Source organism: Sus scrofa, chromosome 1, assembly GCF_054392235.1.
Source record: "Sus scrofa isolate SSC_HxYL_T2T_F1_AM1 chromosome 1, Sscrofa_HxYL_maternal_Yorkshire_Landrace_v2.0, whole genome shotgun sequence".
Lineage (NCBI taxonomy): Eukaryota > Metazoa > Chordata > Mammalia > Artiodactyla > Suidae > Sus > Sus scrofa.
In genome coordinates, this window is record NC_139383.1 from 247,218,615 (window position 1) to 247,246,497 (window position 27,883).

At 49.5% G+C, this 27,883-nt stretch overlaps 4 protein-coding genes, 1 long non-coding RNA gene and 1 other non-coding gene across 24 annotated transcripts in view; 3 read left to right on the top strand and 3 right to left on the bottom strand.

The window, feature by feature from the left end:
* The first annotated feature begins 1,613 nt into the window (after nucleotides 1-1,613).
* LOC146407089 (uncharacterized) lies at nucleotides 1,614-10,192 on the top strand. Its single transcript, XR_014823895.1, has 2 exons — nucleotides 1,614-1,701; nucleotides 7,602-10,192. It is a non-coding gene; the product is annotated as an uncharacterized LOC146407089 (long non-coding RNA).
* SIT1 (signaling threshold regulating transmembrane adaptor 1) lies at nucleotides 1,936-10,519 on the bottom strand. 3 transcript variants are annotated; one of them, XM_084989579.1, is made up of 9 exons: nucleotides 10,237-10,519; nucleotides 8,042-8,263; nucleotides 6,720-6,825; nucleotides 4,703-4,779; nucleotides 3,392-3,461; nucleotides 3,148-3,283; nucleotides 3,013-3,071; nucleotides 2,841-2,902; nucleotides 1,936-2,762 (listed from the first exon to the last, which is right to left on the bottom strand). In XM_084989579.1, exons 5-9 carry the CDS (start codon nucleotides 3,459-3,461, stop codon nucleotides 2,529-2,531), a joined length of 561 nt encoding a protein of 186 aa, XP_084845705.1. In that variant the 5' UTR covers nucleotides 4,703-4,779; nucleotides 6,720-6,825; nucleotides 8,042-8,263; nucleotides 10,237-10,519; the 3' UTR covers nucleotides 1,936-2,528. The 3 variants fall into 3 exon arrangements, with proteins under 3 accessions (XP_084845705.1, XP_084845689.1, XP_005660278.1); XM_084989563.1 differs by having other exon boundaries at nucleotides 10,229-10,519; XM_005660221.4 differs by lacking the exons at nucleotides 4,703-4,779; nucleotides 6,720-6,825; nucleotides 8,042-8,263; nucleotides 10,237-10,519 and having other exon boundaries at nucleotides 3,392-3,598.
* LOC106509199 (RNase MRP) lies at nucleotides 10,259-10,516 on the bottom strand. Its single transcript, XR_001306517.3, has one exon.
* A 351-nt stretch (nucleotides 10,520-10,870) lies between the features above and the next one.
* On the top strand, nucleotides 10,871-13,911 carry CCDC107 (coiled-coil domain containing 107). Of its 4 annotated transcripts, none has more exons than XM_084989516.1 (6): nucleotides 10,871-11,001; nucleotides 11,077-11,231; nucleotides 13,133-13,193; nucleotides 13,280-13,370; nucleotides 13,464-13,576; nucleotides 13,659-13,911. In XM_084989516.1, exons 4-6 carry the CDS (start codon nucleotides 13,342-13,344, stop codon nucleotides 13,904-13,906), a joined length of 390 nt encoding a protein of 129 aa, XP_084845642.1. In that variant the 5' UTR covers nucleotides 10,871-11,001; nucleotides 11,077-11,231; nucleotides 13,133-13,193; nucleotides 13,280-13,341; the 3' UTR covers nucleotides 13,907-13,911. The 4 variants fall into 4 exon arrangements, with proteins under 4 accessions (XP_084845642.1, XP_005660279.1, XP_005660280.1 ...); XM_005660222.4 differs by having other exon boundaries at nucleotides 10,871-10,990; nucleotides 13,130-13,193; XM_005660223.4 differs by having other exon boundaries at nucleotides 10,871-10,990.
* A 250-nt stretch (nucleotides 13,912-14,161) lies between these two features.
* ARHGEF39 (Rho guanine nucleotide exchange factor 39) lies at nucleotides 14,162-17,896 on the bottom strand. 2 transcript variants are annotated; one of them, NM_001195686.1, is made up of 9 exons: nucleotides 17,707-17,882; nucleotides 17,406-17,500; nucleotides 17,015-17,135; nucleotides 16,638-16,756; nucleotides 15,988-16,058; nucleotides 15,634-15,762; nucleotides 15,241-15,470; nucleotides 14,899-14,987; nucleotides 14,687-14,737 (listed from the first exon to the last, which is right to left on the bottom strand). In NM_001195686.1, exons 1-9 carry the CDS (start codon nucleotides 17,842-17,844, stop codon nucleotides 14,722-14,724), a joined length of 1,008 nt encoding a protein of 335 aa, NP_001182615.1. In that variant the 5' UTR covers nucleotides 17,845-17,882; the 3' UTR covers nucleotides 14,687-14,721. The 2 variants fall into 2 exon arrangements, with proteins under 2 accessions (XP_005660248.1, NP_001182615.1); XM_005660191.4 differs by lacking the exon at nucleotides 14,899-14,987 and having other exon boundaries at nucleotides 14,162-14,737; nucleotides 17,707-17,896.
* A 6,637-nt stretch (nucleotides 17,897-24,533) lies between these two features.
* CA9 (carbonic anhydrase 9) overlaps nucleotides 24,534-27,883 on the top strand; it is a 39,721-nt gene continuing 36,371 nt past the window's right edge. For 6 of the 13 annotated variants that reach the window (XR_014823609.1, XM_084989182.1, XM_084989143.1 and 3 more), the window contains exons 1-6: nucleotides 24,534-24,911; nucleotides 25,043-25,147; nucleotides 25,883-25,912; nucleotides 26,153-26,323; nucleotides 26,463-26,605; nucleotides 26,687-26,779. Coding sequence is in view for 11 of the 13 variants with exons in the window: in XM_084989182.1 (XP_084845308.1) it covers nucleotides 24,566-24,911; nucleotides 25,043-25,147; nucleotides 25,883-25,912; nucleotides 26,153-26,323; nucleotides 26,463-26,605; nucleotides 26,687-26,779 (888 nt within the window). In the remaining 2 variants the exon portion in view is untranslated. The remainder of the gene's footprint in view (nucleotides 24,912-25,042; nucleotides 25,148-25,882; nucleotides 25,913-26,152; nucleotides 26,324-26,462; nucleotides 26,606-26,686; nucleotides 26,780-27,883) is intronic. The other 7 variants (XM_084989208.1, XM_084989138.1, XM_084989144.1 and 4 more) reach the window with 2 other exon arrangements.

Sequence of the window (27,883 nt, forward strand, 5' to 3'; positions counted from 1 at the left end):
TTTTTTTTTTTCCTTTTTACCACCACACCTGCAGCATATGGAATCAAATCAGAACTGCAGCTGCGGCTTAGGCCATAGTCTGGCAATGGCAACATGGGATCCCAGCAGCATCTTTGACCTATGCAGCAGCTTATGCCAAAGCCCACCCCTTAACCCACTGAGCAAGGCTAGGAATCCAACTGCGTGCCCAGACCCTCACAGAGAGCATGTGGGGTCCTTAACCCACTGAACTACAACAGGAGTTCCACTTGAGACTCATCCTGACAGAGTGCAGAGCAAAGCCAACTTTGCAGTGGCCTTGGCTGAAGGCTTTCCAAGGCCCCCTTCCCACCTGTAAGTAATTCCTTAAGAATGTTTTATCATTGAGCCTTTGACTGTCCCAAAGACCCTGCCTCTTCACATCTTGAACTTAACCCTGTCCTCCCAGTTGGGATCTCAGGAAGAGGGGGAGAGCTGGGGCCCCTGGACATTTGCCTGGAACAGGGCGTTTCTTCTGGCTGGAAACAGATAGCAGTGAGTGAAGGAAGGCCGATAAAGAAAGCACCTGGAGCTGTGGAAGGGGAGAGGACTACCAGGTATTTCGTGAGCGGTGACCAGCTAGCAAGGTGTGGCCAAGGGGCCCCTAGAAGGTGTCTGAGGCGGGGTCTGGCTACTCCTACTTAGTTCCCTGGACGCAGGAATCAGTAAGTTGGCACAGTCCTGGGCGTTCAATCCTGGGGGCCTAGGCTAGTCTAGGAGCCACGAGCCTCAATGATCGGTGAAGTAAGAAGAAAAATTCAAGGGTGGTAAGGGAGAGAAGGCAGAGGATTCAGGCTTTGGGAACTGAAAGGAAAACCAAGTTCATATCGCACCCAACTTCAAACAGTGAGTCCGCTCCATTCCGCGAACGCGGGAGGCGGCGGCTCTGACAACCACCTGCCCAGAGCTCGGCGAAGTCCCGGGAGAGACTCCCTCTCTCCGCAGGCTGCGGGCCGGGCCGCACGTCGCCTGCGCAGAGGCGGGGGCCAGGCCGCGTGGTGGCAGGAGGGGGCGCTCGGGGCTCGGTCCTGAGCGAGCCGAAGCAGCGGGCACCGCGGAGCCCTGCCGAGAGGGAGGTCTACAGCCTGGATTGGGGGCGTTTGAAACTTTGGCTGCGGTTCCGGGCTTGTCCTAGAAGGTGGGCAGGACTCCAGCTCCTGGTTCTTCTAGAGTCGGGTTCTCCCAGGGAGGGGACACACTGAGCCATCTTCAGCACAGCAGCGCTCAGAACCCCACCTGGCGCTGCCAGTGGTTCCCCGCATCCGGTGCCCGCCCCTAAAGCCACCTTCCCTCCCACACAGCCCCAGCTGCCCGCCCTTAACCGCGACAGGGGCCTCTTCTGGGGAGGCCCAGTTGGGGTCCTCAGAGGTCCAGGAAGGTCTGGGGCATTTGGGTTAGAGTGTGTGTGTGCGTGTGTGTCCGTCCGTCCGCCCGCCCCCCTTCTGATTGGTACCACCAGGCTGATCTCAAGCTCTGTGGTTTTGTGGGGGTTTTTTTGTTTTTCTTTCCGTGACTCTTAAGCGGGAAGGAGAGGAGTTTGGACGTAAAAGCCTCAGCTTCCCCTTTCTTCTGCTCAAATCTTAGTAAACTTTGTCAAGAGATCTACAAAGGTCAGGCGATCTGCAGAGATGGAAGGGAGAAATGGCCGAGATCTGCTGTGGGTTATGGCCCCAGGGAAGGAAGGTCAGAAGCTGGGAAGCTTGCAAACCCTGGGTGATGGGAGTGGGGAGGCTTTGCGTGCAAATCCTGGGGGATATTCTAGAAGTGGCTGGACTCCTTCCTCCACCCTTGGCACCCATCCCTGCAGCACTGATGCTGAGGCCCCTTTCGACGCCTCTCTCTCAGGTAGACCCACCCAGAGACCAAAGTTCACATCCCCACCATATGGAACCTGTTGCAGGTGTGCAGCTCTCTAGGTAAAATCTAAACATTTTTTCAGAAGTTTTATTTAAAAACTTGGGGACACGACAGAGAACAACAGGATAGAGACTGGTATTTTGCCAGGGTTCTCAAACCAGAAATCAAGCTTGGGTTCTTCAGTTCACTGGGTTCCCTCCAGCCTGTGGGATCCTGAGCAGGATACCCATACATATCCTCTCAGGCTCTAACCCCCTCCCCCACTGCCTACTTCCTGTGGCTGAGGAGACACTGAGGCGTCAGCACAGACCATGAGGCAGCCGGAGTGGGGAGCATCTGATTAAACTCCGGAAGGAGGACTGAAAACCTGGGAGTTTGGGGGTTGGGAGGAATAGATGAAAAAAAAGGGGTGGGGAGGGGGCCACTGCCTTTGCTTCCTCCATTGTCAAGAAGCTGGGGGCCTGGCGTTCCTCTGAGATGGGTCGGTCACAACTCAGAAAAGAAGTTAAGGGAACACCCCCCCTGTGACTGGGCAATGGCTGCTTGTCTTCAGGGGGGGTTGGAAAACAGTCACACCTCAGACAGGGTAGCAGTAACCCCTGCAACAGAGGAGGTGGGGGAGATGCGTGCCCCAGTGTGCCAGGCCCTCCATCTCAGCTGGGTGCAGGCTGGCTGTTGGCGTAGGCCTGGTCTGGAAAGGAAGCCCGGGCTCTGCGGGTCTGGGCACACACTGAGGCGTAGAGCTCCGGCTCAGGACCTGAAGCCTGGGGCTCTGGCTCAGAGTCCAGCACCACCTCTGAGTATTTGATGGGGCTTGCAGGGCTGGGGATCCGGCCCTGAGGAGGCCGCAGCTGCAGACTGGTATAGCACATCACCTCTTCTGCAGCCTGGAGATGCAAGGCTGTTAGAAGTTCACTGGACCCTTGAAAAAAATCCCCCACTTCTTCCCGCCACAACTGACTCACCCTGGCAGAGCTTCCAGGTGTTGGTTCCTGTTGGTCTGGCCCTTGTTCTTGAGACAGCCGTCCTGGGACAGGCAACAGGAATCTGGTCACTTCTTGGTCCTCCCCCTGCACCTCTTCATCCCACCCACCCAGGACATGGCCACTGTGCCCCTTCCCTCTGCCACCTTCCTACCTGTCTGCAGATAATGCAGGTTCCCATACAGGGGGACTTCGTCCACAGACTCGCCAGACCTGCAACACAGAGTTTAGGGGATCAGGGGACTTTGTGGTAAGGGGCATCAACCCATTTCTGTTGTCCGCTACTCACCTTCCCAGACCTGGATGCCTCCTGCTCCGGCCTCTAGTCCACTGGGACAAGTGCACAGCCAGCGAGATGAGAAGTAGCAGCGTCACAGCCGCTAAGATGGCCCACAGTCCCCAGGCCGTGATCACAGAGGGGATTCCTGTGGATGTGAGAGGATGGGGGCTCTTACTGCCCAGCCTAACCCTCCAGGTCCCAGCAGGTGGGACATAGGGCCACGTGACCCCTACCCCTGCCCCGCCCAGCTCACCAAGCGCTAACAGATCCGTGCAGTTATGACCTCTGCTCGGGACTGCTGGTGTGGAAGCCGGATTTGCCATCTTGCCCAGAGTCAAGGGTCAGCCTGATTTATGGCTTGACAGCTGCAGCAGCCCCCTTTACTCCCACCCCTCCCTGAGCCTGGCCCCCACAGCGCAGCATCTCCAGTACCAGTGGCGGTGGCCAAGTCGCTGGTTTCCGGGGAGGAAGGGGGAGGGGAGGGATGAGTGAAAGAACAAAGACACCGCCCTGTGCCTGCACCTGCGCCAGCCACCCAGCAGCTCCTAAGCTTCCGCCCCCCCCCCCCGCCCCCGGCGTGGCCCTGTACCCACTTCAGCCAGAGAGGAGGCAAGCCTGAGTTAGCTGAGCCACTGGGCAGGTGAGGTCGTGACCCTGAGGTGGGCAGAAGTACAATGAGGCAGGACCAACAAGACAAGAAAGCCAAGCCTTATGAGATTCCTTTCTGCCACAGGATGTCTGCCTTTTCTCTCCAAACCTTTGAATCCCATGGCAGGGAACAGAGGATGTAGTCCTCAGTGAGCGTGCTATAAAGTGGAGTGGGGTGAGGAGGTCCCCTGGTGCCTACAATCCTACCACACCCTAAGGCTGACTCCCTGGGGCATATGTTAAGATGACACTTGTCTGTTATTACTGGTATAATAGTTTGGAGGATAGAGGAAGCTTAATTCCCTCCTCCTGGGCCACTTCATCCAAACTGTCTACCTCAAAAGTTAGTTGAATTAAAGAAACCTCTGTCCCAGTCCTTGCCTGGGAAACAGTCCTGCCTTCCACTTCTTCCCTTCGGGGAGCAAAGGAGTACCTACCTGCCCTGCCCAGAGACAGCCCAACCACATGGGAGGCTATTGATGTGGGAAGAGGATTTTAAGTTCCAAATACAAACCTTACACCAGAGGTCAGAGAAATGTTTTGTCTGGCCCATACAATGCTTAAATTTTTTTTTTTTTTTGAATCATTGCAGTGATGTGCCAAGGATGGGGGTGGCAGGAGAGGTCCTGCCCCCTCCAGTTGCAGGCGATAAGAGGGTATTGTCTGCAGAGAATTTCAAATGAAAACTGACTAAAAATCAGTCTCAAAGATTTTTTTTTCTTTTTGGGGCCACACCTGCAGCATGTGGAAGTTCCCAGGCTAGGGGTCCAGTCAGAGCTACAGCTGCTGGCCTACACTACAGCCACAGCAACGCCAAATCTGAGCCTTGTCTGTGCCCTACACCACAGCTCACGGAAATACTGGATCCTTAACCCACTGATCGAGGCAGGGATCACACCTACATCCTCATGGATACTAGTCGGATTCATTTCTGCTGAGCCACAGTGGGAACTCCAAAGTCAGTCTTCTTTTTATCGCCATGTTCTAGCGATTCTAAAAAAGATCAATGACAAATTATTCCTTTCAGAAAAATATTTTGTAGATCTACATTCTTAACTTGCTGTGGTTACTGATGAGTTTTAATACTATATAAGCTTCAAATGAGCACATTTGTATTGTAATCTACAAAATGGAAGTTCATCTGTAGAACTCCTAGTTATACAACTTGCTCCTATCATAAGCAGGATGCCACAGGATGTCTGCCTTTTCTCTCCAAACCTTTGAATCCCATGGCACGGAACAGAGGATGCAGGTTCATCTACATGTGTTTTTATATCTAGAATTAGTTCTTAAAAATTTGGAATTGGAGTTCCCACCATGGTGCAGTGGGTTAAAAACCCAACTGCAATGGCTCAGGTCACTGGAGTTTTGGGTTCGATCTCCCACCCTGTGCAGTAGGTTAAAGGATCCGGCAGCTGCAGCTCGGATTCAGTCCCTGGCCTGAGAACTTCCATATGCTGTGGGTGAGGCTGTAAAAAAATAATTTAAAAAATTTAAAATTTGGAATTGTTCTTTGATTTGGCCGCAGTTTTTGTCTCCAACTCCTATGATACTACATATTCCTGCATTTAACCAGTAGATTTAAAATAAACAATAATCGCATAGTGATTGAAAAGTCAAATTAAGCTTGAGTTACTTTCTGTTCTAGGTGACCACATCATTTTTACTTATATTGAAAATTTCTGGAATTTATTGTAAAGTGGAATTTTTATGAATAATCTCCCAGACATCCTATGTTTAAGACTTTCTTTTCCTAGCAATTTTTTGTCTGTTGCTTCCTGTGAAAGAAACTTTTTTTTCTTTTTCCGCCACACCATCAGCATATGAAAGTTCCCTCGGCCAAGGATCAAATCTGAGTGGGAGCCGCAACAACACTGGATCGTTAACCCACAGCTCTGGGCAGGGGCTCCAGCTGGCACCTCCACAGAGACAAGCCAGATCAATAAGCCACTGTGCCACACAGGGAACTCCTGAAAGAAATTTTTCAAAATAAAAATAAAAGATACTCTTTAATCAACTATGAGTGAAGACTGACAAGTCTAGCTATATTTCTCTTGAATATGAATATGCAAAAATTACTTTTGACAAATTTGCGGAAGTTAACTTTTTTAAAAAATTAGCGGAGTTCCTGTCATGGCTCAGTGATAACAAAAAAAAAAAGAAAAAAAGGAAAAGAAAGTAATATTATTCACCACTCAGGTTAATATGTAGTTATACATTTTTTGCTCATTTCTCAAAAAATACTGTAACTAAGAAATGTTAACCCATTACCCTTTCTTATATATTTTTAATTTTTTTGTCTTTTTAGGGCTACACCTGTCACATATGGAGGTTCCCAGGCTAGGAGCTGAATGGGCCTACACCACAGCCACAGCAACATGGGATCCCAAGCCACATCTGCTACCTATGCCACAGCTCATGCCAACACCCAATCCTTAACTCACTGAGTGAGGTCAGGGATTGAACCCAACACCTCATGGTTACTAGTTGGATCCATTTTCGTTGCACCACAACAGGAACTCCGAAGAGGAGACGTTTTAAAAATGATCCACCCAGGTGTTAAATATGCTAAGTATGCCACTGATTCCTCGTCACATTTTTTGTCTTTTGAGGGTCGCACCCGAAGCATATGGAAATTCCCGCGCTAGGGGTCAAATCGGAGCTACAGATGCTAGCCTAAGCAGAGCAAGGCCAGATCTCTAACCCACTAAGCGAGACTAGGGATTGAACCTGCGTCCTCATGGATCCTCAGGTTTGTTATAACTGAGCCACAACAGGAACTCTTTCGTCATCATTTTAAAACTGAGAGTTTTCCAGTTTTTAAAATCCTGATTTGTTGATCTTTTGGGAAAAAGAAGAGCTGGGACTAGAAGGTCCGAGTTCCATAAAGACAAAAATCAGCCAGGGGCGTTTATCCAGCTCAAACCACTTACATTATGTCAAGGTTTGGACTCCTCTGCTCTGCAACCCAGGCTGCTGCCTCTGAGTGGTCTGCTAGAAGTGACAGCTCCCCTGAGTGCAGGCGTCTCCTGTTCTTTTCTGGAAAGACAAGAAGTTACACACGCAATTCTTTTTTCTTTTTGGCCCTCCTCCTACTTGTATTTCGTTCATTTATTTAACACGTGTACCTCATTCATTTACTACACACACACCAATTGCTTGCTTGTGTGCCAAGCTCTGGATATACAAATATGAGCGGATAACGGTTTCTTTCCTTAAAAAGCTCTGGGGGTAATTAGAAAGATGACCCCATGCGCCCTAGACAACTGAAAGACAGTGTGGAGCTGTCGCAGAGCAGGACCCTATGAGGTCTTCCCAGCATGGACCCCCACTCATGTCCTCCATCTGCCTTTTTGACTATAGAAAAACTGTAGTCAAAGAATCAGAGAAGTGAGAAAATACAGAGAAAGAGGAAAACAAGACGTAATAATAGTTTAGCCATTCAACAAAGTCAAGGACCATCAGTTCTTCCTCAAGGACTATAGATAGTATTCTGAGCTGTGTCCTTGGAGCTGTTTTGCATGTGCTGAAGCCCCCAACGGGTATGATGCCCACAAGCACAACGATCTCAGACTAGTTTGAACCAGAAGGTTGATGATGCTGACTCCCAGTTACCTTGCCAGCAACCAATCAGGAAAATGTCCATGAGCTGAGCATGGCCTGCTCCCTAAACACCACACGACTCCTCACTAACGCCCTCCAAGGAGGACAAAGGCCTTGAGGCACTAGCCTGCCCTGTTCCATCTTCGCCTGGCAGTTAAAGCTACTTTTTCTGCTTCCTCCAACTCTGTCTCCACCCTTCTCTTTGGCATCAGGTACAGAGGCAGCTGAATTTCAGCAGCAAGACAAAGGAAAACTATCCAAGTTGGCCTGGAGAAGTCCTGGAAGGCAAGGAGCAGGAAGAGCTCTGGTATCTGTTGCTGTGAGGCAGATGAGAGACTGACAGAAAAGCATTGAGGAGTTCCCGTCGTGGCGCAGTGGTTAAGGAATCCGACTAGGAACCATGAGGTTGCGGGTTCGGTCCTTGCCCTTGCTCAGTGGGTTAACGATCCGGCGTTGCCGTGAGCTGTGGTGTAGGTTGCAGACGCGGCTCAGATCCCGCGTTGCTGTGGCTCTGGCGTAGGCCGGTGGCTACAGCTCCGATTCGACCCCTAGCCTGGGAACCTCCATATGCCGTGGGAGCGGCCCAAGAAATAGCAAAAAGACAAAAAAAAAAAAAAAAGAAAAGCATTGACATCTCTTCCCATCTTCTTACCTGATTACTAACAACTTTCCTGAATCTTAGTTTCTTCATTCTTTAGAAGAGTTTATATTTGCCTGTTGGGTTGTTTTGAACACATTAATTTCATTTAACAAGGATTCACTGATGGGATTGGCACATTGGCATATTGTATGTGGAATGGATCATCAACAAGGACCTGCTGTATAGCACAGAGAATTGTAGCCAATATTCTGTAATAACCTATATGGGAAAAACCTGGGGAAAAAAGGATATGTATATGTATAACTGAATCATTTTGCTGTACAGCAGAAATTACTACAATACTGTAAATCAACTATAATTCAATAAAAATTTAAATTAGTGAAAAAAAAAAAAAAAGGATTCACTGAGTGCCTGTTAGCACCAGGTGCTCTGCTAGGCAATAGGAATAACATGGTTAAAAAAAGAGCTATGGCCCCTGCTCTCATGGAATTTACAGTCTAGAGTATTTTCATTTTATAATTGCATTGATTTTAATTAAAACAGATTTTTCCAGCTTTACTGAGACATAATTGACATATAGTAATGACTTGAAGAAAGTAGAATAGCTGCAATAATGCATAAGAAGTTGACCTAAGTGTTCTGTATAGAACATGCACATACAGTGAGTGAGATTTGAAAATTGTGTTGTCTTTGTGCAGAAAGGAGGTGAGTGGCAGGCAGCGGAATATCTGGGAGAAAGATAATATAATCTCAAGTGCCTGGTGAAATAGTAGCTGCTCAAATTAAAATCACAGTTTTAAGCACTTTTCTTGGAATACCCCCATTTATTCATTATAACAACTCTCATTATCTCCATTCCTGAGTGGAAACAGATTAAATAATTTGCCCAAAGTAGGGGAGGCAGGATTATAGCCCAGGTAATCGGAGTTCAAATTAGGCACTTGCCAGGTGGAGGAGGGAAACAGGAAGCCGTTGTGGGAAAGGGGAATCGCTAAAACAAACAAAAAACAGAATTCTGGGCTTTCTATCCTGTTCCACTGATCTATATGTCTGTCTTTGTGCCAGTACCTTATGGTTTTGATGATTGTTGCTTTGTAGTATAGTCTGAAGTCAGGGAGCCTGATTCTTTCAGCTCCATTTTTCTTTCTCAGGCTATCTTTGGCTATTCTGGGTCTTTTGTGCTTCCAAACAAACTTTAAACTATTTTGTTCGAGTTCTGTGAAAAACGTCCTTGGTAATTAGATAGGGATTGCATTGAATCTGTAGATTGCCTTGGGTAGTATAGTCATTTTGATAGCATTGAGTCTTCCAATCCAAGAGCATGATATGTCTTTCCATCTATTTGTGTCATATTTGATTTCTTTCATCAGTGTCTTATTGTTTTCAGAATACAGGTATTTTGTCTCTTTAGGTAGGTTTACTCCTAGGTATTTTATTCTTTTGGATGCAATGGTAAATGGGATTGCTTCCCTAATTTCTTTCTGATCTTTCATTGTTAGTGTATAAAGATGCCGTTGATTTCTGCAACATCTTCTCAGATCCACCTCTTAGAGTAATGTCAGTAAAAACAAAACTAGGAGTTGCCATCGTGGCGCAGTGGTTAACTAAATCCGACTAGGAACCATGAGGTTGCAGGTTCGATCCCTGGCCTTGCTCAGTGGGTTAAGGATCCAGCATTGCTGTGAGCTGTGGTGTAGGCCGGTGGCTACAGCTCCAATTCGACCCCTAGCCTGGGAACCTACATATGCCGCGGGAAGCGGCCCTAGAAAAAGGCAAAAAAAGATTTTTCTCCCATTTGTAAAGACATGGAAACAACCTAGATGTCCATCGACAGAGGAGTGGATCAAGAAGATGGGGTACATATACACAATGGAATATTACTCAGCCATTAAAAGGAACGAAATACTGGCATTTTTAGCAACATGAATGGACCTAGAAATGATCATGCTAAGTGAAGTCAGTCAGACACTGAGACACCAACATCAAATGCTTTCACTGACATGTGGAATCTGAAAAAAGGACAGAATGAACTTCTGTGCAGAACAGATATTGACTCACAGCCTTTGAAAAACTTAAGAGTTTGCAAGGGAGACAGTTGCGGGGGGTGGAGGATGTGCTGGGGTTGTGGGCTGGAAATCCTATAAAAATGGATTGTGACGATCATTGTACAACTATAAATGCAATAAATCCATTGAGCAATAATTTTTTTTTCTTTAAAAAAAATAAATAAATAACCACCTTGTTACCTTCCAGAAAGGATTAAAATCAGCCGTGCTGAGAATGAGCCCCGTGTGGTTGGTGCGCGGAAGCGCACTGCCTGTGTAACTATTTCGGCTGACGGATGACATCCCTGCCACACGCCGCTCGGCGAAATCGCTTCTTAGCGGATTAACCGTGAGGTGCAGGGACAGTCTACGTGCAGGCGCACGTGGCACTCTCTGCCTTAGGTCCGGGGACTTTCCCCTAGGCGTAAATAAGGAACTAGTCCCTCGTTTGTAGCCTAGGAAACAGGCCTTCAGCACGAGCTTCACTGGTGGGTGGGCTCCTGTAACCTTTTATAGCTGGAAGAAAAAATTTATTTTATGATTAGGGTGAGGATGTGGACTAGTGTGGGAAACCACTTTATCGCATACTCTTCTAAGGTTGTAAGCTTCTGGACACTTTCTGGCTAACCGAATCCCTAAATGGAGATAAGAAATGAACTAATTTCTAAAATAAACTAAGCTGGGCTCCCGGTCCTATGCAAATAAATCCTGGCCCCGCCCATACGCTAGGTGGGCGTGACCTTCCAGGGAGGCCCGGAGCGGAACGGGCTCCAGGGCGCGCGTGCGCGTGCGCATGGGCGCGTGCGGCCAACGCCGGCTCCTCCCAGGTTCTCCTGTAGTCCGCCTGCAATGGCTAGCGTGGTCTCGCTAGCGGGTGCGGTGGGGCTGCTACTTATGTCTGCGCTGCCCGAGGTCCTCGGAGACCGCTCCAGCCCCGACCGCCCGGCACACCCAGGTACCACCGAGGTCTGTTAGAGGGAGGCAGGGACTGCCTACCGGCCCCAACCCCCAGCTCTACTGACCCGCCTCTGCCCTCCTCAGGAGACGCCGCCCAGGTCGGCCCCGAGGCCACAGAACTCCGGCGGCGGTCGCCGCCGCCCAAGGATCAGCGCGACCCAGCTCGAGCCGGGGCGTTGCCCTTGGGGGCGCTGTACACCGCGGCCGTCGTGGCTTTTGTGCTGTACAAGTGTTTGCAGGTGCGGGACGACGAGAGGAGGGAGGGGATGCCCGGGTTCTGAATCTCCCGTTGGGTCCCTATGGTACCAAGAACAAGACTCATTTTCCTGTCCATCTGTAAAGTGAAGACCTGAGTCCTCTGGGTTTCCAGCCTTATGAGATTATTTTGAGTAGCTATCGAGGTGAATGGCACTTGATAAATTGTAAATAAATAATGACCATCCCATTTAATCCTCCCATCAATCCAATGTAGGGGTTAGTCACTTGCTCAAGGTCACCCAGAGCTAGTAACTGGTGGAACTGGGACTTGAACCCAGCGACTGTCCATACTACAGTGAGTGCGGTTCCTGGTAAGATTCCAACCTTGGCACGAGCAGCTGATTACTTAGCCAAAGTGTTTTTAGAGTTCGAGGTACCAAGCAGTCTCAAGTTCTTGGGAAGGAGGCTCTGAAATGTGAACTGATAGTACATTTTGGTAGATTCAAACTGTTGAAATGGAACGTAGTACCTCCCAGGGCTCTGACTTTAGCCGTATCACTTAATTGCATTGGGAAATAGAGGGCTGAGCCAATTTGGAGATAGGAAACTAGGAAGGATAGCTAACCATGATTCATAATAAGACTGGACAAGCTAGGATGAGGGCTGGACAAGCTAGGATGAGGGACTGAATATAATGATGAAATTCAACATAGATAGATAATACTTTTTTTTTTCTTTTTTTTTTTTTTGTATTTTCCAGGGCCACACCCTCAGCATATGGAGGTTCCTGGGCTAGGGGTCTAATCGGAGCTGTAGCCTTCAGCCTACGCCAGAGCCGCAGCAACACCAGAACCGCAGCAACCCCAGATCTGAGCTGAGTCTGCGACCTACACCACAGCTCACGGCAATGCCGGATCCTTAACCCACTAAGTGAGGCCAGGGATCGAACCTGCAACCTCATGGTTCCTAGTCAGATTTGCCAATGGCTGAGCCACGAGGGGAACTCCAGATAATAAATTCTATTCTTGGACCCAAATATAGTCTGGAAGAAACATAATTTAACAGCAATTTATTGATTAATGAGGTTCAGTTGTGTGATGTGACAGCCCACTTCCCAAATCAATGCTAGGAAGAAGGTATTTTGTTCTTTATCTTCTGATTAGAACCCTGCGGGGGAATTCTATTGAGGGCACAACTTTAAGAGCACTATATCCTTTTTTTTTTTTTTTTTTTTGCTTTTTTTGCTTTTTAGGGCCGCACCCAAGGCATGTGGAGGTTCCCAGGCTAGGGGTCGAGTAGGAGCTACAGCTGCTGGCCTACAGCATAGCAATGCAGAATCCAAGCAGCATCTAGGACCTACACCACAGCTCAGGGCAACGCCAGATCCCACTGAGCGAGGTCAGGGATCAAACCTGCAACCTGATGGTTCCTAGTCGTGTTCGTTAACCACTGAGCCACGAACTCCCAGCACGATATACTCTTTAAACAAATCAGAGTAAAACTACCAGAGAAAACCATGTTAAATGAGCATTGACCGAGAAAGACTGGCACTATTAAACCAGAGAAGACATGAGAAAGGGGGTAGGGGGATATCGTGTTGAAAAGATATGATTTTGGAAGGCTCTGATCAGCACCATAATCAGATACATGAAGGACAGTTTTTGGCACTGTATGTAAATTAATAACCAGAGCTTTATCAAACTGGAGAAAACTGCTCCTTCCTGGAGGTGTTTCAGTAGACTGAATGACCATTTTTTGGGGTTACTGACATGTTGCTTCCTGACCTGGGTAAGGAGCTAGACTAGATGTGATTGTGATTCTCTGAGGTTAAAAACTCACTTGCTTTTGCTGCCTGAAATTCTCCTCCTCCTATTGGCTCTGGAAACTGAGGTTATGGAGAACTGTGTTGCTGCAGTGTTGTCCTTTCCTTTTTCCATAGCAGGGGAAAGATGAGGCTGCTGTTCTCCAAGAGGAGGCAGGCAAGAAGGAATCATTGCAGTCAGGTGGGTTTTGCAGAAGTCTGTGCTTGGTGGGGGATTAGGGGACAGAAAGTCAGTAACCATTGCTCTCCTTTTCTCCCCTGCACCAGAGCAACAGCTGGTCCAGCTGACACAACAGCTGGCCCAGACAGAGCAACACCTGAATAGTCTGATGGCCCAGCTGGACCCCCTTTTTGAGCGGTAAGGAGAGCAACGACCCTGTGGCCAGGGGAACTTGTAGGTGGGAGAGGTGCGGACAGAGATTGGGCAGCCTCTGAGCAGACATATCTGCAGTGTGACTACCCTGGCTGGAGCCCAGCAGGAGCTTCTGCACATGAAGCTACAGACCATCCACCAGCTGCTACAAGAGAACAAGCCAAACAAGGGTGTGGAGGTTCCAGAACCAGGTACAGGGCGGGGAGGTGAGATCTGGTGGAGGTAGAGGCAAAGCCACTGAAACTGGAGCATGCCTGATCTTCCCCATCACAGAGGCTCACATACCCTTTTCTAAGAAGTTATGTATAGAGGAGGACGAAGAAGAGGCTGGTGACAGTCAGGCCCGGGACGAGCCCCTCAACTGGAGCACAGGGACAAGGAACCTAGCTACTCCCAGGGAAATGGAGCAGGGCCTAAGGAGAAGATGCAGGAAAGCTGCAGCAGAGGGCCCCAGTCACAGCCCCCACTGGGAGGGAGGGGCAACAGCTGATGGTTTAGTAAAACAGAGTCTGTTCTTGTGACTGGATGCTCCTGTGTGCTTTTTCCATTCCAGCTGGTCACACAAACACACACATCCATACTAGGTGCCTAAGAGCAGCTGGGCCTTCTTGAAAAGCTTCCCTTATTAGGACAAAAAGAAGCCGCCTTCCAGTGCAGGAGCCCAGAAGATAGAGGGAGCTCCAGTCCTTTTTGTATTCCTGAGGCCACCATCACACCAGCTATCAGGGCACAAAAATCCCTTTTCTCATATCACATAGCTGAGACAGAAAGCCTTCTCCAAAAAGGAAAAAAACTTTACTAAAATCTGGTGGGAAAATAAATTATAAAAACTACATGCAACATAAAAGTAGACACATTTGCAAAGCTGCAACCTTGGTAAGTAGCTGTCCAGATAGAGCACAGAGCTTATCAGTCCCAAATCCCCTCCTTTGTGTTGGAGGGGCCGTTTCAGCAGAGGTTCAGTAGGTTCAGACTTGGTGTCCTGATTCTTTTTCGGCTGTTGCGTGGCATGTGGAGCTCCCAGGCCAGGGATCAGACCTGAGCCTCACTTGTGACCTAATTCGCAGCTGTGGCAACACCAGATCCTTAACCGACTGTGCCAGGCCAGGGATCAAACCCACGTTCCAGGGCTCCCAAGACACCACTGATCCCACTGTGCCACATTCTTAAGAGCTGGTCAAATGACGTGGCATGTCTGGGTCCCAGGCAAACACAAACTGACTCTGCTCTAACTATGAAGAGTCTGTGTTTTGTTAGTACTAAAGAAGATTGCTTTGTACTCCCAACTCTGACCTATCCCTGAGGTATCCTGGACTCTGGAATTCATAAGATTCCTCTAGTTCTTCTGGCTCCTGTGGAGAAAATAGTTCAGGCACTGGCATGAGCACTCTATTCCAACAAAATCACCCAGGGTGTTGGAGGGGGGTGGGGATGGGTCCCAGATGTGGGACACGCTCAGAACTCCAGTTCGTGGGCCTCACCACAGCACTCTTTTTGAGGGAAGGTAACTTACGAGATGGCCAGAGTCAGACTGTGGTACCAGAGCAGCAGTTCCTCCTGGTCTGTGGACATAAGCAGTAGCTTCTCATGGGGAAAGGTCAGCTAGGGAGAGACCACCTCTTAGCACATGGCTCAGAAAGTTCCAGCCATAAGCTGAAGGCCTTGCTGTCTCCATGGAGGTAATTCAGGGCTGAAGTGAGAAGCAGGCCAAGAACCCCAAGGCCTAGTATCCTCTCAATGTAGGTGGTTCAGTTCCTCAGGGGACTCCAAGCCAAGGAGATGAATGGTGCACAGACACTTAAGGTATTATTTTAGGCCTCTCCTCCCTTACCTAGGGCTTTTGCCTACTACTTACGCTGAGCAGTCCACCACAAGAGCCTCCTGAGTGGCCAAAGACCCTCTGGAGCTGACACTCCGCCATGGGGTAGAGAGCCCGACAGGCAAAGGTGCCACTCTGCAGCAGGTGCAATGGAGGTCGAGGTTTGGCCATGAGGAGCGCGTCAGAGAAAAGGAAGAACATTCGGGGCCGAGGCTTCCCCTGGGGAGGCACCACCAACAGCCAGCCCTGGCGTAGGAACCAGCGACCTAGGGGACAGGAGAGCTGTTATCCTGGTACAGCTCCAGGACCATGATCCACAGAACAGAAGGAAAGGGAGGCTGAGGAGACAGAGGGTACGTGCTGGTGGTGGAGACGAAAAGAGATCAGAAAAGGGCAGTTGGAGGAGTGAGGGGGAAGCCTGCAGATGACCTGAGGTAAGCCCCTTTGCCTGCCGTCCACTAAGCAGAGCCTGGACACGCTGGAGGTGCTGGTCATTCTTCTGTTTCTGACCAATGGTGTGGACTCTCTGGGCAGTCTCACTTATCAGCCGGGCTGCCCCTGGAATGACATCCCACGCCCAGCTCTCAGCACAGCTTTGATTTGGGGTGACCAGTGATGGTGAAAGGCCGTTCCAGAGGGGACCAGGGTCAGAGTCTGACTTCTTGAAGGGTAGGTAAACATGTCTTTGGATGCCAGGGACATATCAGACATTGGAGGGCAGAGCCAGAAAGGGGTACAGGAGAAGCAGTCCCCAAGGACCGCTGCAGAGGACCAAGAACATACTTGCCAGCTGTTCCTGGTCAGGGCTGTTGGGGCCTGTGTTTTCAGCCAAAGCAACAGCAAGATTCTCATACCTGGAATTAGACAGTTGGAAGTCTCTGAGGGGAAGTTGCGCTGACACACAAATCACGCCCTACACATATGTCAGTTGCAAGGCCAGGAAAGATCTGCTTGTGGCTGTTTTATCCCCCTCTCGTCTGGGACTCAGAACTTGGGTTTATACCACACGGCCCTCATCTTTTCCCACACTGAAGAGTCTAGGGCAGGTTGATCATAATTCAGGAGGCCAGATCCCAAGGTGAAAGTTTATCAACCCAAGGAGGATGCTGCAGACAACCTGACTATAAGTTCTTAACTTGTACTCAGGACAGAAATTCCAAGCCAGGTAAGCCCTTCATCTCCGGAAGCCCTGTTGCTAGCCTTAGTATAAGGCCTTTACCTCAATGTAAGTTCCACAGTCCCAGCTATGGGCCTGAGGCTGCAGAGCCCAGATACTCCAGTGAGTTCACATTTACTCTTGCAAAAGGTTTTTAGGAGCTGTTTGTCCAGGAGAGACACAGTGGGATGATCCCATGGAATCCCACAAAACTGAGAGCAGCAGTCATGCAGACACAGAAAAGAGGAGTTGGTTGAGTAAGGTTGAGTGGACTCACTGCTGGAGCCTTTGCAGAGGCAGAGGGAGCAGGTCCTGGAGCTGAAGACCCCCAAACTCAGGACGACCTTCCTGAAGTCGCACAAACCTCCGGAAACGTCTGTTCTTCTTTAGTTGCTCCTGGCGTGATGGGGAAAGGGTTGGCAGCAAGGAGAGAAGCCATTCCTTATACTGGATTCTTCCATGTACACATCCCCAGCCCTCAGGAAGCTGTGTGCTTCAGAGAGAACCCTGTCTCCCTACAGGGAACTTAGCACAGGGTGGTGGGGCACCCACAGGGCTCTATAAATGCAGGAACAGTATGAATGGAGTTTGGGTCTCCAGATTTAGAGGAAATGTACAGAGGAAGAGGGGAAGGATGTGAGATCTTCAGGTTACCTGCAGGGTGGTCCAGGACCTCTCAGCGTTGGCAGCAAATTGGGTGTAGAGCTCCAGGTGGGGACAGAAGTCCTCCAGCCCCTGTCCCCAGCGCCCTCCTTCAAGGTGGAGAAGCAGCTCTCTGCGTGGGTCAGGACAATGAAAGAGCAGCCCAAGAACTACCGAAGCACCACCTCTCTTAATCCTCATTAACCCTGCCCCAGAGGTAGTGCTATTATCCCGTTTTATAGGTGGAGAACTGGGGCAGGTTAAGGCACTGGGCCAAAACCACAGGGGAGAAAACTGGCAGACGTTGAATGTGGACCTGGGTTTCTCCGACTCTTGAATTCCGTGCAGCTACCAGAGGCCAGGGTTCCCCCTCCTTCTCTATCCCCACGCCCCATCTACTCACTGGCTGGCGCGGTAAATGAGCTCCCAGGGCCCAAACAGGGCCTGGCGCTCTGGTGGTCGCAAGGTGCCCTTGGCTCTCAGAATCCCCACAAAGTACTGCGGGAGGAGAGAATACAATACCGGTATGTAGTGCGCAGAGGAGGCTAAAGCCGAGGTGCCGCTAGGAAGTGTACAAGTCCGCCCGAGAGCCTTATGTGCAGGCGGATGGGCCAGGGCCCACCATACCCCTGGTCACCGACCTCGCAGAGACCCTGCCACACCCTCCGGTCCCCGCCCCCTACGGGAGGGTGCCCGGCCCGCACCGTGGCCACCAGCCCCAGCTGTTCCTGGTAGCGCCGCTCAGTCTCCAGCAGTTCCCGGGCAGTGCAGGCGCGTTTCCGCTCCCAGCGGGCACGCTGCTCTTGCACCGGGCACCGTGCGCTGGGACCCGGGATCTCCATGCCGGACTGAGGGATCGACGTTTCCTCCCGCAGCCCGCCGGAGATTCGAATCCCAACGGCTTCGGGGGCGGGGCCGGAGGGGGGAGCGCGCCCCCTGGCGCCTGGAGGCTGTGCGCGTTGAACCTCATCAGGTCTCTTCCTTAGGGCTTGACCCACCACCAGGGCGGCGCTGTAGGTGCGCGCCTGGGCAGGGCAGACTGGAGCAAGTGGGTGGTCGTCTTCTGAGTGGTACTAAGTTGGGGCAATAGCCTGGACTCTGAGTCAGGAGACTTAGAGGTTTAGACACTGGCAGGGCCGCAGTGTTCCACCCGTAGAATTGAGGAGGGGACGATAGTTAGGCTATGTGTTCTGTTCTGGGCCTATGCCAAACTCTAGGATCCAGTCCCCAGTGCTTTCACTACTAGGAACCCTCACGGGTCACCAGGTTTTTAATATTTTGGCCCCCGAAGAAGAACTGATGTTTTCTCCTTTCATACTGATCCAAAACCTGGTAGCCACTTAGCTTCTAGTTGGCAAATGTCAATAACTAACTTGGTGGTTGAGAACTGCTCTAATTCTGGCCAAAGACAAAAGCTTGGAGTTGATTAATCTGTGTTACCTAGTCAGAGATAAAATGTACCAGATTTTTCTTAGGTCTTTTCGAAAACTGGCAGTAGTGCTGGAGGTAAATGAACAGTGCCATTTTTGTCAGTATGTATATCTTAAAATGTGCCTACTCTCATGACCCAGAAATTCCACTTCTAGGAATGCATCCTAAAAAATTAGATCTATGGACAAAAACATATATATTAGGATGGGAGGCAAAATGTTGTTTGTAACAGAAAACTGGAAATCACCTTAATGCCCACTGGTAGAGAATTGGCTAGGAAAATTATAGTACAGCCATTTGAAGGAATAATATGAAAGTATTAAAGATGATGTAAAAAAAGCTATCAAAATGGAGAAAACGTAGTATATTACCTAGAGAAAAAAAAGCAGGCCACAAAGATGTTTGCACAATATGATCTTATTTAGGTAAAAGAAATATACGACTGGAAGGATAAACAATCAAAAACTAATTGTGGTTTTTATCTCTGGGTGATGGGATCAAAGATAATTCATTCAGCAGATATTTACCAAGCACCTAATCTGTGCCAGGCACTAGATCACTGAGGTTAAAGGGGTAAATAGGATAAATAGGGTGATTTTTAAATTCCCTTAGACTTTTATGCTTTTCCTTAGTTTTCTGCTTGAGCATACACGCATTACTTTGTAATCAGAAAAAAACTGCTATTAAACCCAAAATATTAGATAGAAACTTTCGACCCCATTCCTACCACTGTAGACGCCTATGAATCTGGGCCCCAAGCCAAGAACCAGGGTATTATCATGGTTCTGAGGTCCCTTCTAGTTCACTGACATTCTCAGAATTCTGAGGAAGGAGAAATGCTGGACTTCGATTAGGGAAAAACAATTTGAAGGGCTTGATGGAGGAAAAAGAGAGTTGGGGGGGTCAGACTGTACCTTGGATGGGTCAGAAGGAAGCTGGTGATACCATGTAGGTGAAGGACTGGTTACACTGTCTCAGGTGAATGTGGGACAGACCACACTAAGAGCTCAAGGGTGGAAGAGGACAGATAATCCCATGATGGCTGATAGCACCATGAGCCCCTAACGGGCGGGCGTAGTCCAGATAAGAGGTCATGGAAGTGTGAGCTAGGCTGAAAAATGTGTATGAAAAGCTTAGAAGGTAGAATCCACAGGGCTATAGGGCTTAATGACTAAATGTCGAGGTGAAGGAAAAGATGAAAGAAAAGATGGCACCGATTTCTGGCTTAGGCCACTGGTTGGAGGGTGGGTAGAAGAGGTTTTGGGGACAGATGAATTTGGCTTGAGGCCTGTTAAATTTGAGATGTTTGTGGAGTTCCTGTTGTGGCTCAGCAAGTTATGAACCTGACTAGTATCCATGAGGATGCAGGTTGGATCCCTGGCCTTGCTCAGTGGGTTAAGGATCCAGCATTGCCACTGGTGCTGCAAACAACAAAAAAAAGAGGGATGTGGGCAGAAGGCATGAGGGGCTCTAACACAAGCTCATTATGTCTCATCCTGTGCATGCACTTCAGTTCCAAAACGGCTGATAGTATGGTAGGCTGAATGGTGACTCCCCTAAAGATTGGTCCATGTTCTAACCTCTAGAACCTGTGAATGTGGCCTTATTTGGAAAAAGGTCTTTGTAGATGTAGTTAAATTATGAATCTTAAAATCACCCTGGATTATTGTGGCGGGCCCTAAATCCAATGATAAGTGTTCCTATAAGAGACATCTAGTAGAGCAACACAGAGACAAGAGAAGTTGGAAGCAGACATTGAAGTTATGCAGCCACAAGCCAAGGAATGCTTGGAGCCCCCAGAAACTGGAAGAGTTCTCACAAGGGGCGTTCAGAAGGAGCAGGGCCCTGCCAACACCTTGATTTCAGACGTTTAGCCTCCAGAACTATGAGAGAATAAAATTCTGTTGTTTTAAACCACCCAGTTTGTGGCAATTTTTTATAGCAGCCTAGGAGAGTAATACAGATGGTGAGGTGGGCCATAACTACAAGTCAGCCCCCAAGGCCCCAGAAGGGCCGTGAGCTATCTTTGCTACCAATCCATGTCTGAAGAGTAGGGGGCTTTTTCTCCTCCTACGTTACCAGCAAATAACTCCCGCCTCTGCAACCCTGGGATAAAGCAGAGGCATGTCCCTCAATGTCTTAAGACACAGTCTCTAATGAACAAAGACTGCCTTAAACAACCCAGAGAGGTCGTGTGCCAGGCCAAGGTGGAGCGGGGGAGGGTGTCTTAGTCAATTAGTCCTGAGTACACTCTGTCCCAACCTGGGGAGGTTCAGGAAACAAGACTCTGGGAACTCAAACCTGTTTTAGGGTTTGGCAGACTCCCAGTTGCAAAGGCACGATCCAGGGTCATAGTCTACATTCCCCACCCAGACCAGAGACATAGGCACACACAGAGACAGAGAGTTCAAGAAAGAGACAGCACCATGGAGAATGGCACTTAGCAAATGAGGGAGCTGTAACACAGCCCTGCACCTGGATGCAGATCTGGATTCTGACATGCTGAGAGAAAGCAGCAGAGATAGAGGGGAGACGTGTGGATTCACAGAAATGCCGTGGAGAAGTGTACAAGGAAATCCCGACAGAGATCTAAAAAGGGAAAAGAAGGAAACATTCAGAACTTTTGGAAAAAGGGAATGTGAAATAAAACTAAGATTGGGAGTTCCCGTCATGGTGCAGCAGAAACGAATCCAACTAGGAACCATGAGGTTGCCGGTTCAATCCCTGGCCTTGCTCCGTGGGTTAAGGATCTGGTTTTGCCGTGAGCTGTGGTGTAGGTCACAGACGCAGCTTGGATCCTGCATTGCTGTGGCTGTGGTATAGACCTGCAGCTATAGCTCCAATTCAACCCCTAGCCTGGGACCCTCCATATGCTGTGAGTGCAGCCCTAAAAAGCAAAGGGAAAAAAACCAAAAAACAAAAACTTAAGATTGATGTTAGATAAAGATGTAGACATAGAGACGCCAGACTTCAGTTAGCATGGTGTTTCTGTCCTTTGTGCTTCCCAGGACCTCTTCCACCCCAACCAGATCAGTCATTAGCACATTCTGTCTTGTCTAGGCCAGTCTACTTCAGATATTACCATGTACCTTCCATGCATCAGGGTCCAACCAAGGTTCTAAGAACACAGCTGACCAAGGCAATGAGCTGACCATCCGGGGTGCACACTGGATCAGATTGCCATGGATGGCTCTTATTAGGCCCCAGAAATAGCCACCTAGATCATTTGGCTAACTACCTCCTAAGATGACTGCATGGAGCACAGCTGTTGTTCAGCCATACAAGTTTTGGCACACAGTATGACAGTCACTCTGACAAGGCAGACAGTTTGGGATGCTGTGGAAAGATGATGTCCTGCTCTTGGAATAATTGTGGTTCGACACACAAAGCCCATTGATGGTGAGCTCCCTGAGGGCAAGAAGGCATCTTAGTCAATTTGTTTTTTTTCTCAGACCCTAGCAAGGTGATCTCAGAGAGAAAAATGATCAAGAAAAGACTGCTGAATAAAAGACTGAACCAATCAAATACTGGACCCTGCCCTTTTGGAGCTCAAGGCTATTAGAGCAGATAAAATGTCATAAATCACCTTAATATAAATTAGATCATAGGCAAGGTTATTAGTAAGGGCAGGCAAAGGACTGTGGTGGTCCAGCAGCACCAGAAATCTCTTCTTATGGTGTAGAGTTAGTTGGTCAAGTAAGACTTCCTGGAGGAGGTGGCCTTTGAGTAACAGAAGGGATTTAGATAAAGACAGTAAAACTATTTAACATAGTGGTGGGTGCACAGGTACTGATCCATCAGAGTGGAAGCTGGATGGGGTCCTGGAGCCCTTGCTGTGCCAAGCATTATCTCTTTAGAGAAGAGGTCACAAGGGTCCTGAAAAGTCTCCAGGGAGGACTGAAGTAGCAGGAGCACCCTGGAGTTAGGTTTAGCTACAAATTGGATTATAAATATTTTTTTCGTTTTTATTTTTGGCTGTGCCTGTGGCGTGAGGAAGTCCCCAGGCCAGGGATCGAACTTGTGCCACAGAAGTGACCCAAGCCACAGTAGTGACAACATAGGATCCTTAACTGCTGGGCCCCCGAGGAACTCCAAAATATTCTAGCCTATTTAATTAACCTATATAACCATACTAGTGCACATACCTACTGAATGTTAGCCCCAGAGAAGAATCTCCTGAGATGGCCTTACTCTCTTCTGGTGTGTTGGAGCCATGGTGGCCTTATTAGTATGTGAGCTCTACAAAACATCAGAGGCTGTTCTCCAGTTCAACGCTGCATCCCTAGGGCCTAGAACAGTGCCTGGAGGAAGAGAGGAGGCTCTCTAAGTGTTAAGTGAATAAGCAGATTGGGAACCCCAAGCCATTCTTAGGGTCCTCTCACTCTTTATCGCCTTGCACCCATTCTCCCCCTCCAATCCATGCTCCACATCAAGCCCCAATATAATCCAGTATAAGAAATGGATTCTTTCTTTCTCAAAATATTTGGTGCTTCCCTTTTGCCTGGAATACCATCCCCCACCCCTCTTTTTAGGGCCACAGAGGCATATGGAGGTTCCCAGGCTAGGGGTCAAATTGGAGCTGCAGCTGCTGGCCTACACCACATCCACAGCCACACCAGATCCGAGACATGTCTGTGACCTACACCACAGCTCACAGAAACGCCCTATCTGTAACCCAGTGAGTGAGGCCAGGGATTGAACTCGAGTCCTCATGGATACTAGTCGGGTTTGTTACCACTGAGCCACAATGGGAACTCCTCCCCCGCCTTTTTAAAACTAAACTGAACTGCTACTTTAAGTCCTGATCCAATTTTGCCTACTTATGTATTACTTTCTGAAGCAGAATTCATCTTTCTCCCAAATATTAGGAGAGAGTTCGCCCTCACTCACCAGACAGTGAGCTCCTCAGGACAGTGACTCTTATCTTATTCATTTCCATACCTCTAGTCCACTAGCCCAATGATGACATATGGTAGGTGATAAATAGAAGCGGGAAAGGCATTCCCAGAAGTGAGAACTAGAGGAACAAAGGCAGTCAAAGGTTGGGTAAAAAAGGAGTAGTTTAATTTGGCTAGAATTAAAGGAAAGTAGAATTGAAGGAAAGTAGCAGGAGATAAGATGGAAAGTTTTCTTGGGTAAGATTTTGAAGGGACTTGGGAGTCAGCTAGAGGAGGAGGATGGGCAGGTGGAAGATATTTTGGTAGCCACTGGGAAGCCAATAAAGGTTTCTGAGCAGAGGTGTAATATAATGAATCATACATTTAGTTTAAACCCATCAGAGTTTCTCTCATAAATCTTTGTGGGGGAGTTCCTGTCATGGCACAGTGGTTAATGAATCCGACTAGGAACCATGAGATTTTGGGTTCGATCCCTGGCCTTGCTCAGTGGGTTAAGGATCCGGCGTTGCCGTGAGCTGTGGTGTAGGTCGAAGACGCAGCTCGGATCCCGTGTTGCTGTGGCTCTGGCGAAGGCTGGCAGCTACAGCTCCAATTCGACCCCTAGCCTGGGAACCTCCATATGCCGTGGGAGCAGCCCTAGAAAAGGCAAAAAGACAAAAAATAAATAAAATAAATAAAAAAATGAAATAAATAAATAAATAAATCTCTGTGGGTGTTCCAATCATACTCAAATTTGCCTCCCACCTACCCATCCACCCACTCACTCCCAGACTCCCCCCAGTAGCTTGCCCTGCCCCTCTACCTGCTCCCTGGCTTGGCCAGGGATGTATATATGGGCTGCTTCCTCTCTCAGCCAGAGGATGTGGGGGGCCCCAGCTGCCTGGGGCTGGGAAGCAGGCCAGGTTTAGCTGAGGTTGGCTGGTGAGCAGTGGGGCGGTGCCAGGGAGAACCTGTACAGTGCCAGGTGGTGCCTTGGGTTCCAGGCTGAGCCCATGACCCTGATAACCTTCTGCTTGTGCACATACCTGCCCCGCACTCCACCCCATCCCCTCTTTGCTATCGGGGAGGGGGCACAGGCCAGATAGACCCACAGGACTTTGGCTCCATCTCTACAAAAGGGCTTTCTGTGAGTCAGCCTGTTCCCCTCCAGGCTTGCTCCTCCCCTGCCCAGCTCGTTTCCAATGCACGTACAGCCCGTACACACCGTGTTCTGGGACACCCCATAGTCAGCCGCATGGCTCCCCAGTGTCCCAGCCCCTGGCTCCCTCTGTTGATCCCAGCCCCTGCCCCGGGCCCCACTGTGCATCTGCTGCTATTACTGCTCCTCCTGGTGCCTGCCCATCCCCAGAGCATGTCCTGGATGCAGGGAGCTCCCACCACAGGAGGAGATTCATCTGGGGAAGATGATCCACTGGAGGAGGACCTGCCCAGTGAAGAGGATATACCTGGAGAGGAGGACCAACCTGGAATGAAGACTGAACCAGGAGAAGAGAATTCTCTGAACTTAGAGGATCTTCCTACTACTGAGGCTCCCAGGGATACTCAAGGACCCCAGAAGAATGTCCATAGAGAAAAAAAAGGTAAGTGGTCATCAGCTCTGCAAATCTAGGCTCTAGGAAGTTGGTACTTCCCCTCACTAAACTCCAGCCCATGCAGGGATTATATTCAGGGAAAGAGAGGAGCCTATACTCTTAGTCTTTCCCAACCCCAGGGCGGATCCCCTGCCACCAGCTAGATGAGGAGGCAAAAAGAAGGCACAGGAATTCCTTCTATGACACAATGGTATTGGCAGCGTCTCTGGAGCACTGGGACACAGGTTAGATTGCTGCCCCAAAACAGTGGGTTAAGGATTTGGTGTTGCAAACTTTGGCTGCAGGGGCAGCCAAAACAAAACAAAACGAAACCCCAAAACCAAAAAACAAAAAGGGGGCACAGTTGGAGATAAGCAGGAAGAGATGGAAAAGAGAAGAGGGGGGAGGCTGGGGAGGAGAAAGAGATGAGGAATGTGGAGAGAAAACAAAGGTAGAGAGAAGAGTATGAAGGGAGAGAAGAGGAAGGGTGGGGGATACCAGAGTTAGAACAGGAAGGGCTTATAGAGGTCACCTCAGTCCTCAGTCTACAAATGAAATAGATCTGGGAAGGAGGAAAAAGCCGGTAGGGGAATCTGGTACCTTGACTCTCCATCAAGGAACTTTGGGAAAAGAGATGGAGACCAGAAAGAGAAGAGGGATGAGCAGGGAGAATGACGGTCTACTAATCTGGGCAAAGGGACTGAGGCCCCCACCCACTTAACAGACCTTACCACAGTGGTTGCAAACTGGGATCTCTGGATCCAGTAGGATCTTTGTGTGGTTCACCAAGTTGTGGCCTTATATTTGGCTGCAATGTGCTTTACACTGTGCTTTACACCTGGCCTGCGTCAGGCATTTCTGTTACCTGCTTCTGTAAGATAAGAGTTTGGGAACCCCTGCTAGTGAGGGGGACCCACCTCCTGGCCGCTGGGAGGGACTGGGCTCAAAGATCAGCCTCTTCATCCTTCTCATTTATGCAGGGGATGACCACAGTCATTGGCGCTATGGAGGTGAGACACCCACTCCCTGCCCATACCCAGTCTAGGCACTCAGCTCTGCCGATCCCCGCCTCCCCCTCCTTGTATCAACATCTGCCAGTCCCTACACCCGCCGCCTGTCTCCGTCCACTTCCCTCATTTTTATTTCCCGCCCCGATGCCTCCTGACTCCACCCCTCACTTTTTCTAGTGCGCTTCTTCAAAAGCTCTTGATCTCGTCATCAGACTTCCAGTACATCCTCTCCCACTCCAGGCGCTCCGCCGTGGCCCCAGGTGTCCCCAGCCTGCGCAGGCCGCTTTCAATCCCCGGTAGATATCCGCCCACAGCTCACCGCGTTTTGCCCCGCCCTGCGACCGCTGGAACTCCTTGGCTACGAGCTCCCGCCACAACCAGAACTGCGCCTGCGCAACAATGGCCACACCGGTGAGGCGGTCTCGGGGCGGAGCCTCGGGGGGGGCGGAGACTCTTTGGGGATGAGGGAAGGCGCTCGGGAGTTGGGCTGGCGCTCCTGGGCGGAAGGGGCGGGCCCGGCTCACCTGCCAGCCTACCTCTCCTCACGCAGTGCAGCTGAGTCTGCCTCCCGGGCTGGAACTGTCCCTGGGTCCGGGGCAGGAGTACCGGGCCCTGCAGTTGCATCTGCACTGGGGGTCTGCGGGGCGCCCGGGTTCGGAACATACAGTTGGCGGTTACCGTTTCCCTGCTGAGGTGAGCTCGCAGCTGCCGGGAGAGGGTCGAGGTGGGGCGCGGGGCAGGGGATTTTGCCCACTCCTACTGTGTCCTTTCCAGATCCATGTGGTTCACCTCAGCACTGCATTTGCCAAAATTGACGAGGCCTTGGGGCGCCCGAGGGGCTTGGCCGTGTTGGCAGCCTTTCTGCAGGTACCAGCCCTGGAACACCCCCCAACCCCTCTTCCCCACGCCCGACCCGGGCACAGTGTCTCTTGGCCGCCCCTTCCCCACACCTGGTTATCATCATCATTACTCATCAGTTCTTTCATTCAACACCTGCGAGCCAGGCACTGGGCCACAAATAAGTTAAGAAACTGTGAGTTCTTTTTCTCTAAGGAGCCCACAGCCAGTGAGGGAGGCTGGCAGGATAAACATGTACACAGGACAGAGAGTAGAAGTGGTTAGGGAAGGCGTCGCAGAGGAGGTGAAACTTGAAGCCTCACTAGTGGGAAAGAAAAGGAGATACTCATCCAGAATGAACAGTACCTGCAGAGTTCAGTATATGGCCCATTTGGGTAACAGCAGAGGCAGTAGAATGAACATCAGGAAGAGTCATTTCTCTAATACTCATATAACCCATAATTTCCCCTTTGCAAAATGCAATAGAGTCTAGAGAAACATTTAGTAACCTCTTTGGACTTGTACTGATCAAGCTGCATACGCAGTGATTAGAGGAGGCTAAAAGGAGGGTGGAATGGTGAGACACCTGTTAGGCTCATTTCCTTCCTGACTCCTTAAAGCCAGCCTTATAGCCCAAAGTTCAGAGAAGTGCCGTGGAAGTAGCATGTCCTGGCCCCACAATTAAGGTGAATTATTAAGGTGAATGCAAAGCTAACAGGAATACAGAGTTTATTGGGCTTCTCTCTGGTGGGACCATGGAATGTGTGTGGAGGTGGTGATGAGTGAGACTGGAAAAGTAACTAGAGCCCATTAATGAAAGCCTTGTACCAGAGTCAAGTGGCCTGCCATTCTTTTCCTCCTCCTCCAGTTTGAGAGCTAGTCTGCTTAGTTAGGTCAGTTTGCAGAGTAAGAATAAAGTGACCTTGAGTAATAATACATAAGATTTTGTGTTTCCTCGGCATTCTCAATGCTGAGGAATAGGGGAGGACTGGGGTAGCCCACTTCACCTTCAAGCCTTTTTCTTTAAATTAAATTTTTGCTGTTTTTCTTTCTTTCTTTCTTTTTTTTTTTTTTCTTTTCAGGGCCACACCTAATGTATATGGAAGTTCCTGGGCTTGGGGTGGAGTCAGAGCT

Coding starts and splice junctions, on each gene's coding strand:
- ARHGEF39 (NM_001195686.1), bottom strand. CDS start 17,844: ATGGAGATCCCGGGTCCCAGCGCACGGTGCCCGGTGCAAGAGCAGCGT. Junction 15,471..15,633: donor GGCAAAGGGGCTTACCTCAG/GTCATCTGCAGG, acceptor CCTGTCCCCTAG/GTCGCTGGTTCCTACGCCAG. Junction 14,988..15,240: donor CTTGTGGTGGACTGCTCAGC/GTAAGTAGTAGG, acceptor GTCTCTCCCTAG/CTGACCTTTCCCCATGAGAA.
- CCDC107 (XM_005660222.4), top strand. CDS start 10,885: ATGGCTAGCGTGGTCTCGCTAGCGGGTGCGGTGGGGCTGCTACTTATG. Junction 13,194..13,279: donor GAAGGAATCATTGCAGTCAG/GTGGGTTTTGCA, acceptor CCCCTGCACCAG/AGCAACAGCTGGTCCAGCTG. Junction 13,371..13,463: donor CTGGACCCCCTTTTTGAGCG/GTAAGGAGAGCA, acceptor ACATATCTGCAG/TGTGACTACCCTGGCTGGAG.
- SIT1 (XM_084989579.1), bottom strand. CDS start 3,461: ATGGCAAATCCGGCTTCCACACCAGCAGTCCCGAGCAGAGGTCATAAC. Junction 3,284..3,391: donor CACGGATCTGTTAGCGCTTG/GTGAGCTGGGCG, acceptor TCACATCCACAG/GAATCCCCTCTGTGATCACG. Junction 3,072..3,147: donor AGGCATCCAGGTCTGGGAAG/GTGAGTAGCGGA, acceptor TCTGTGTTGCAG/GTCTGGCGAGTCTGTGGACG.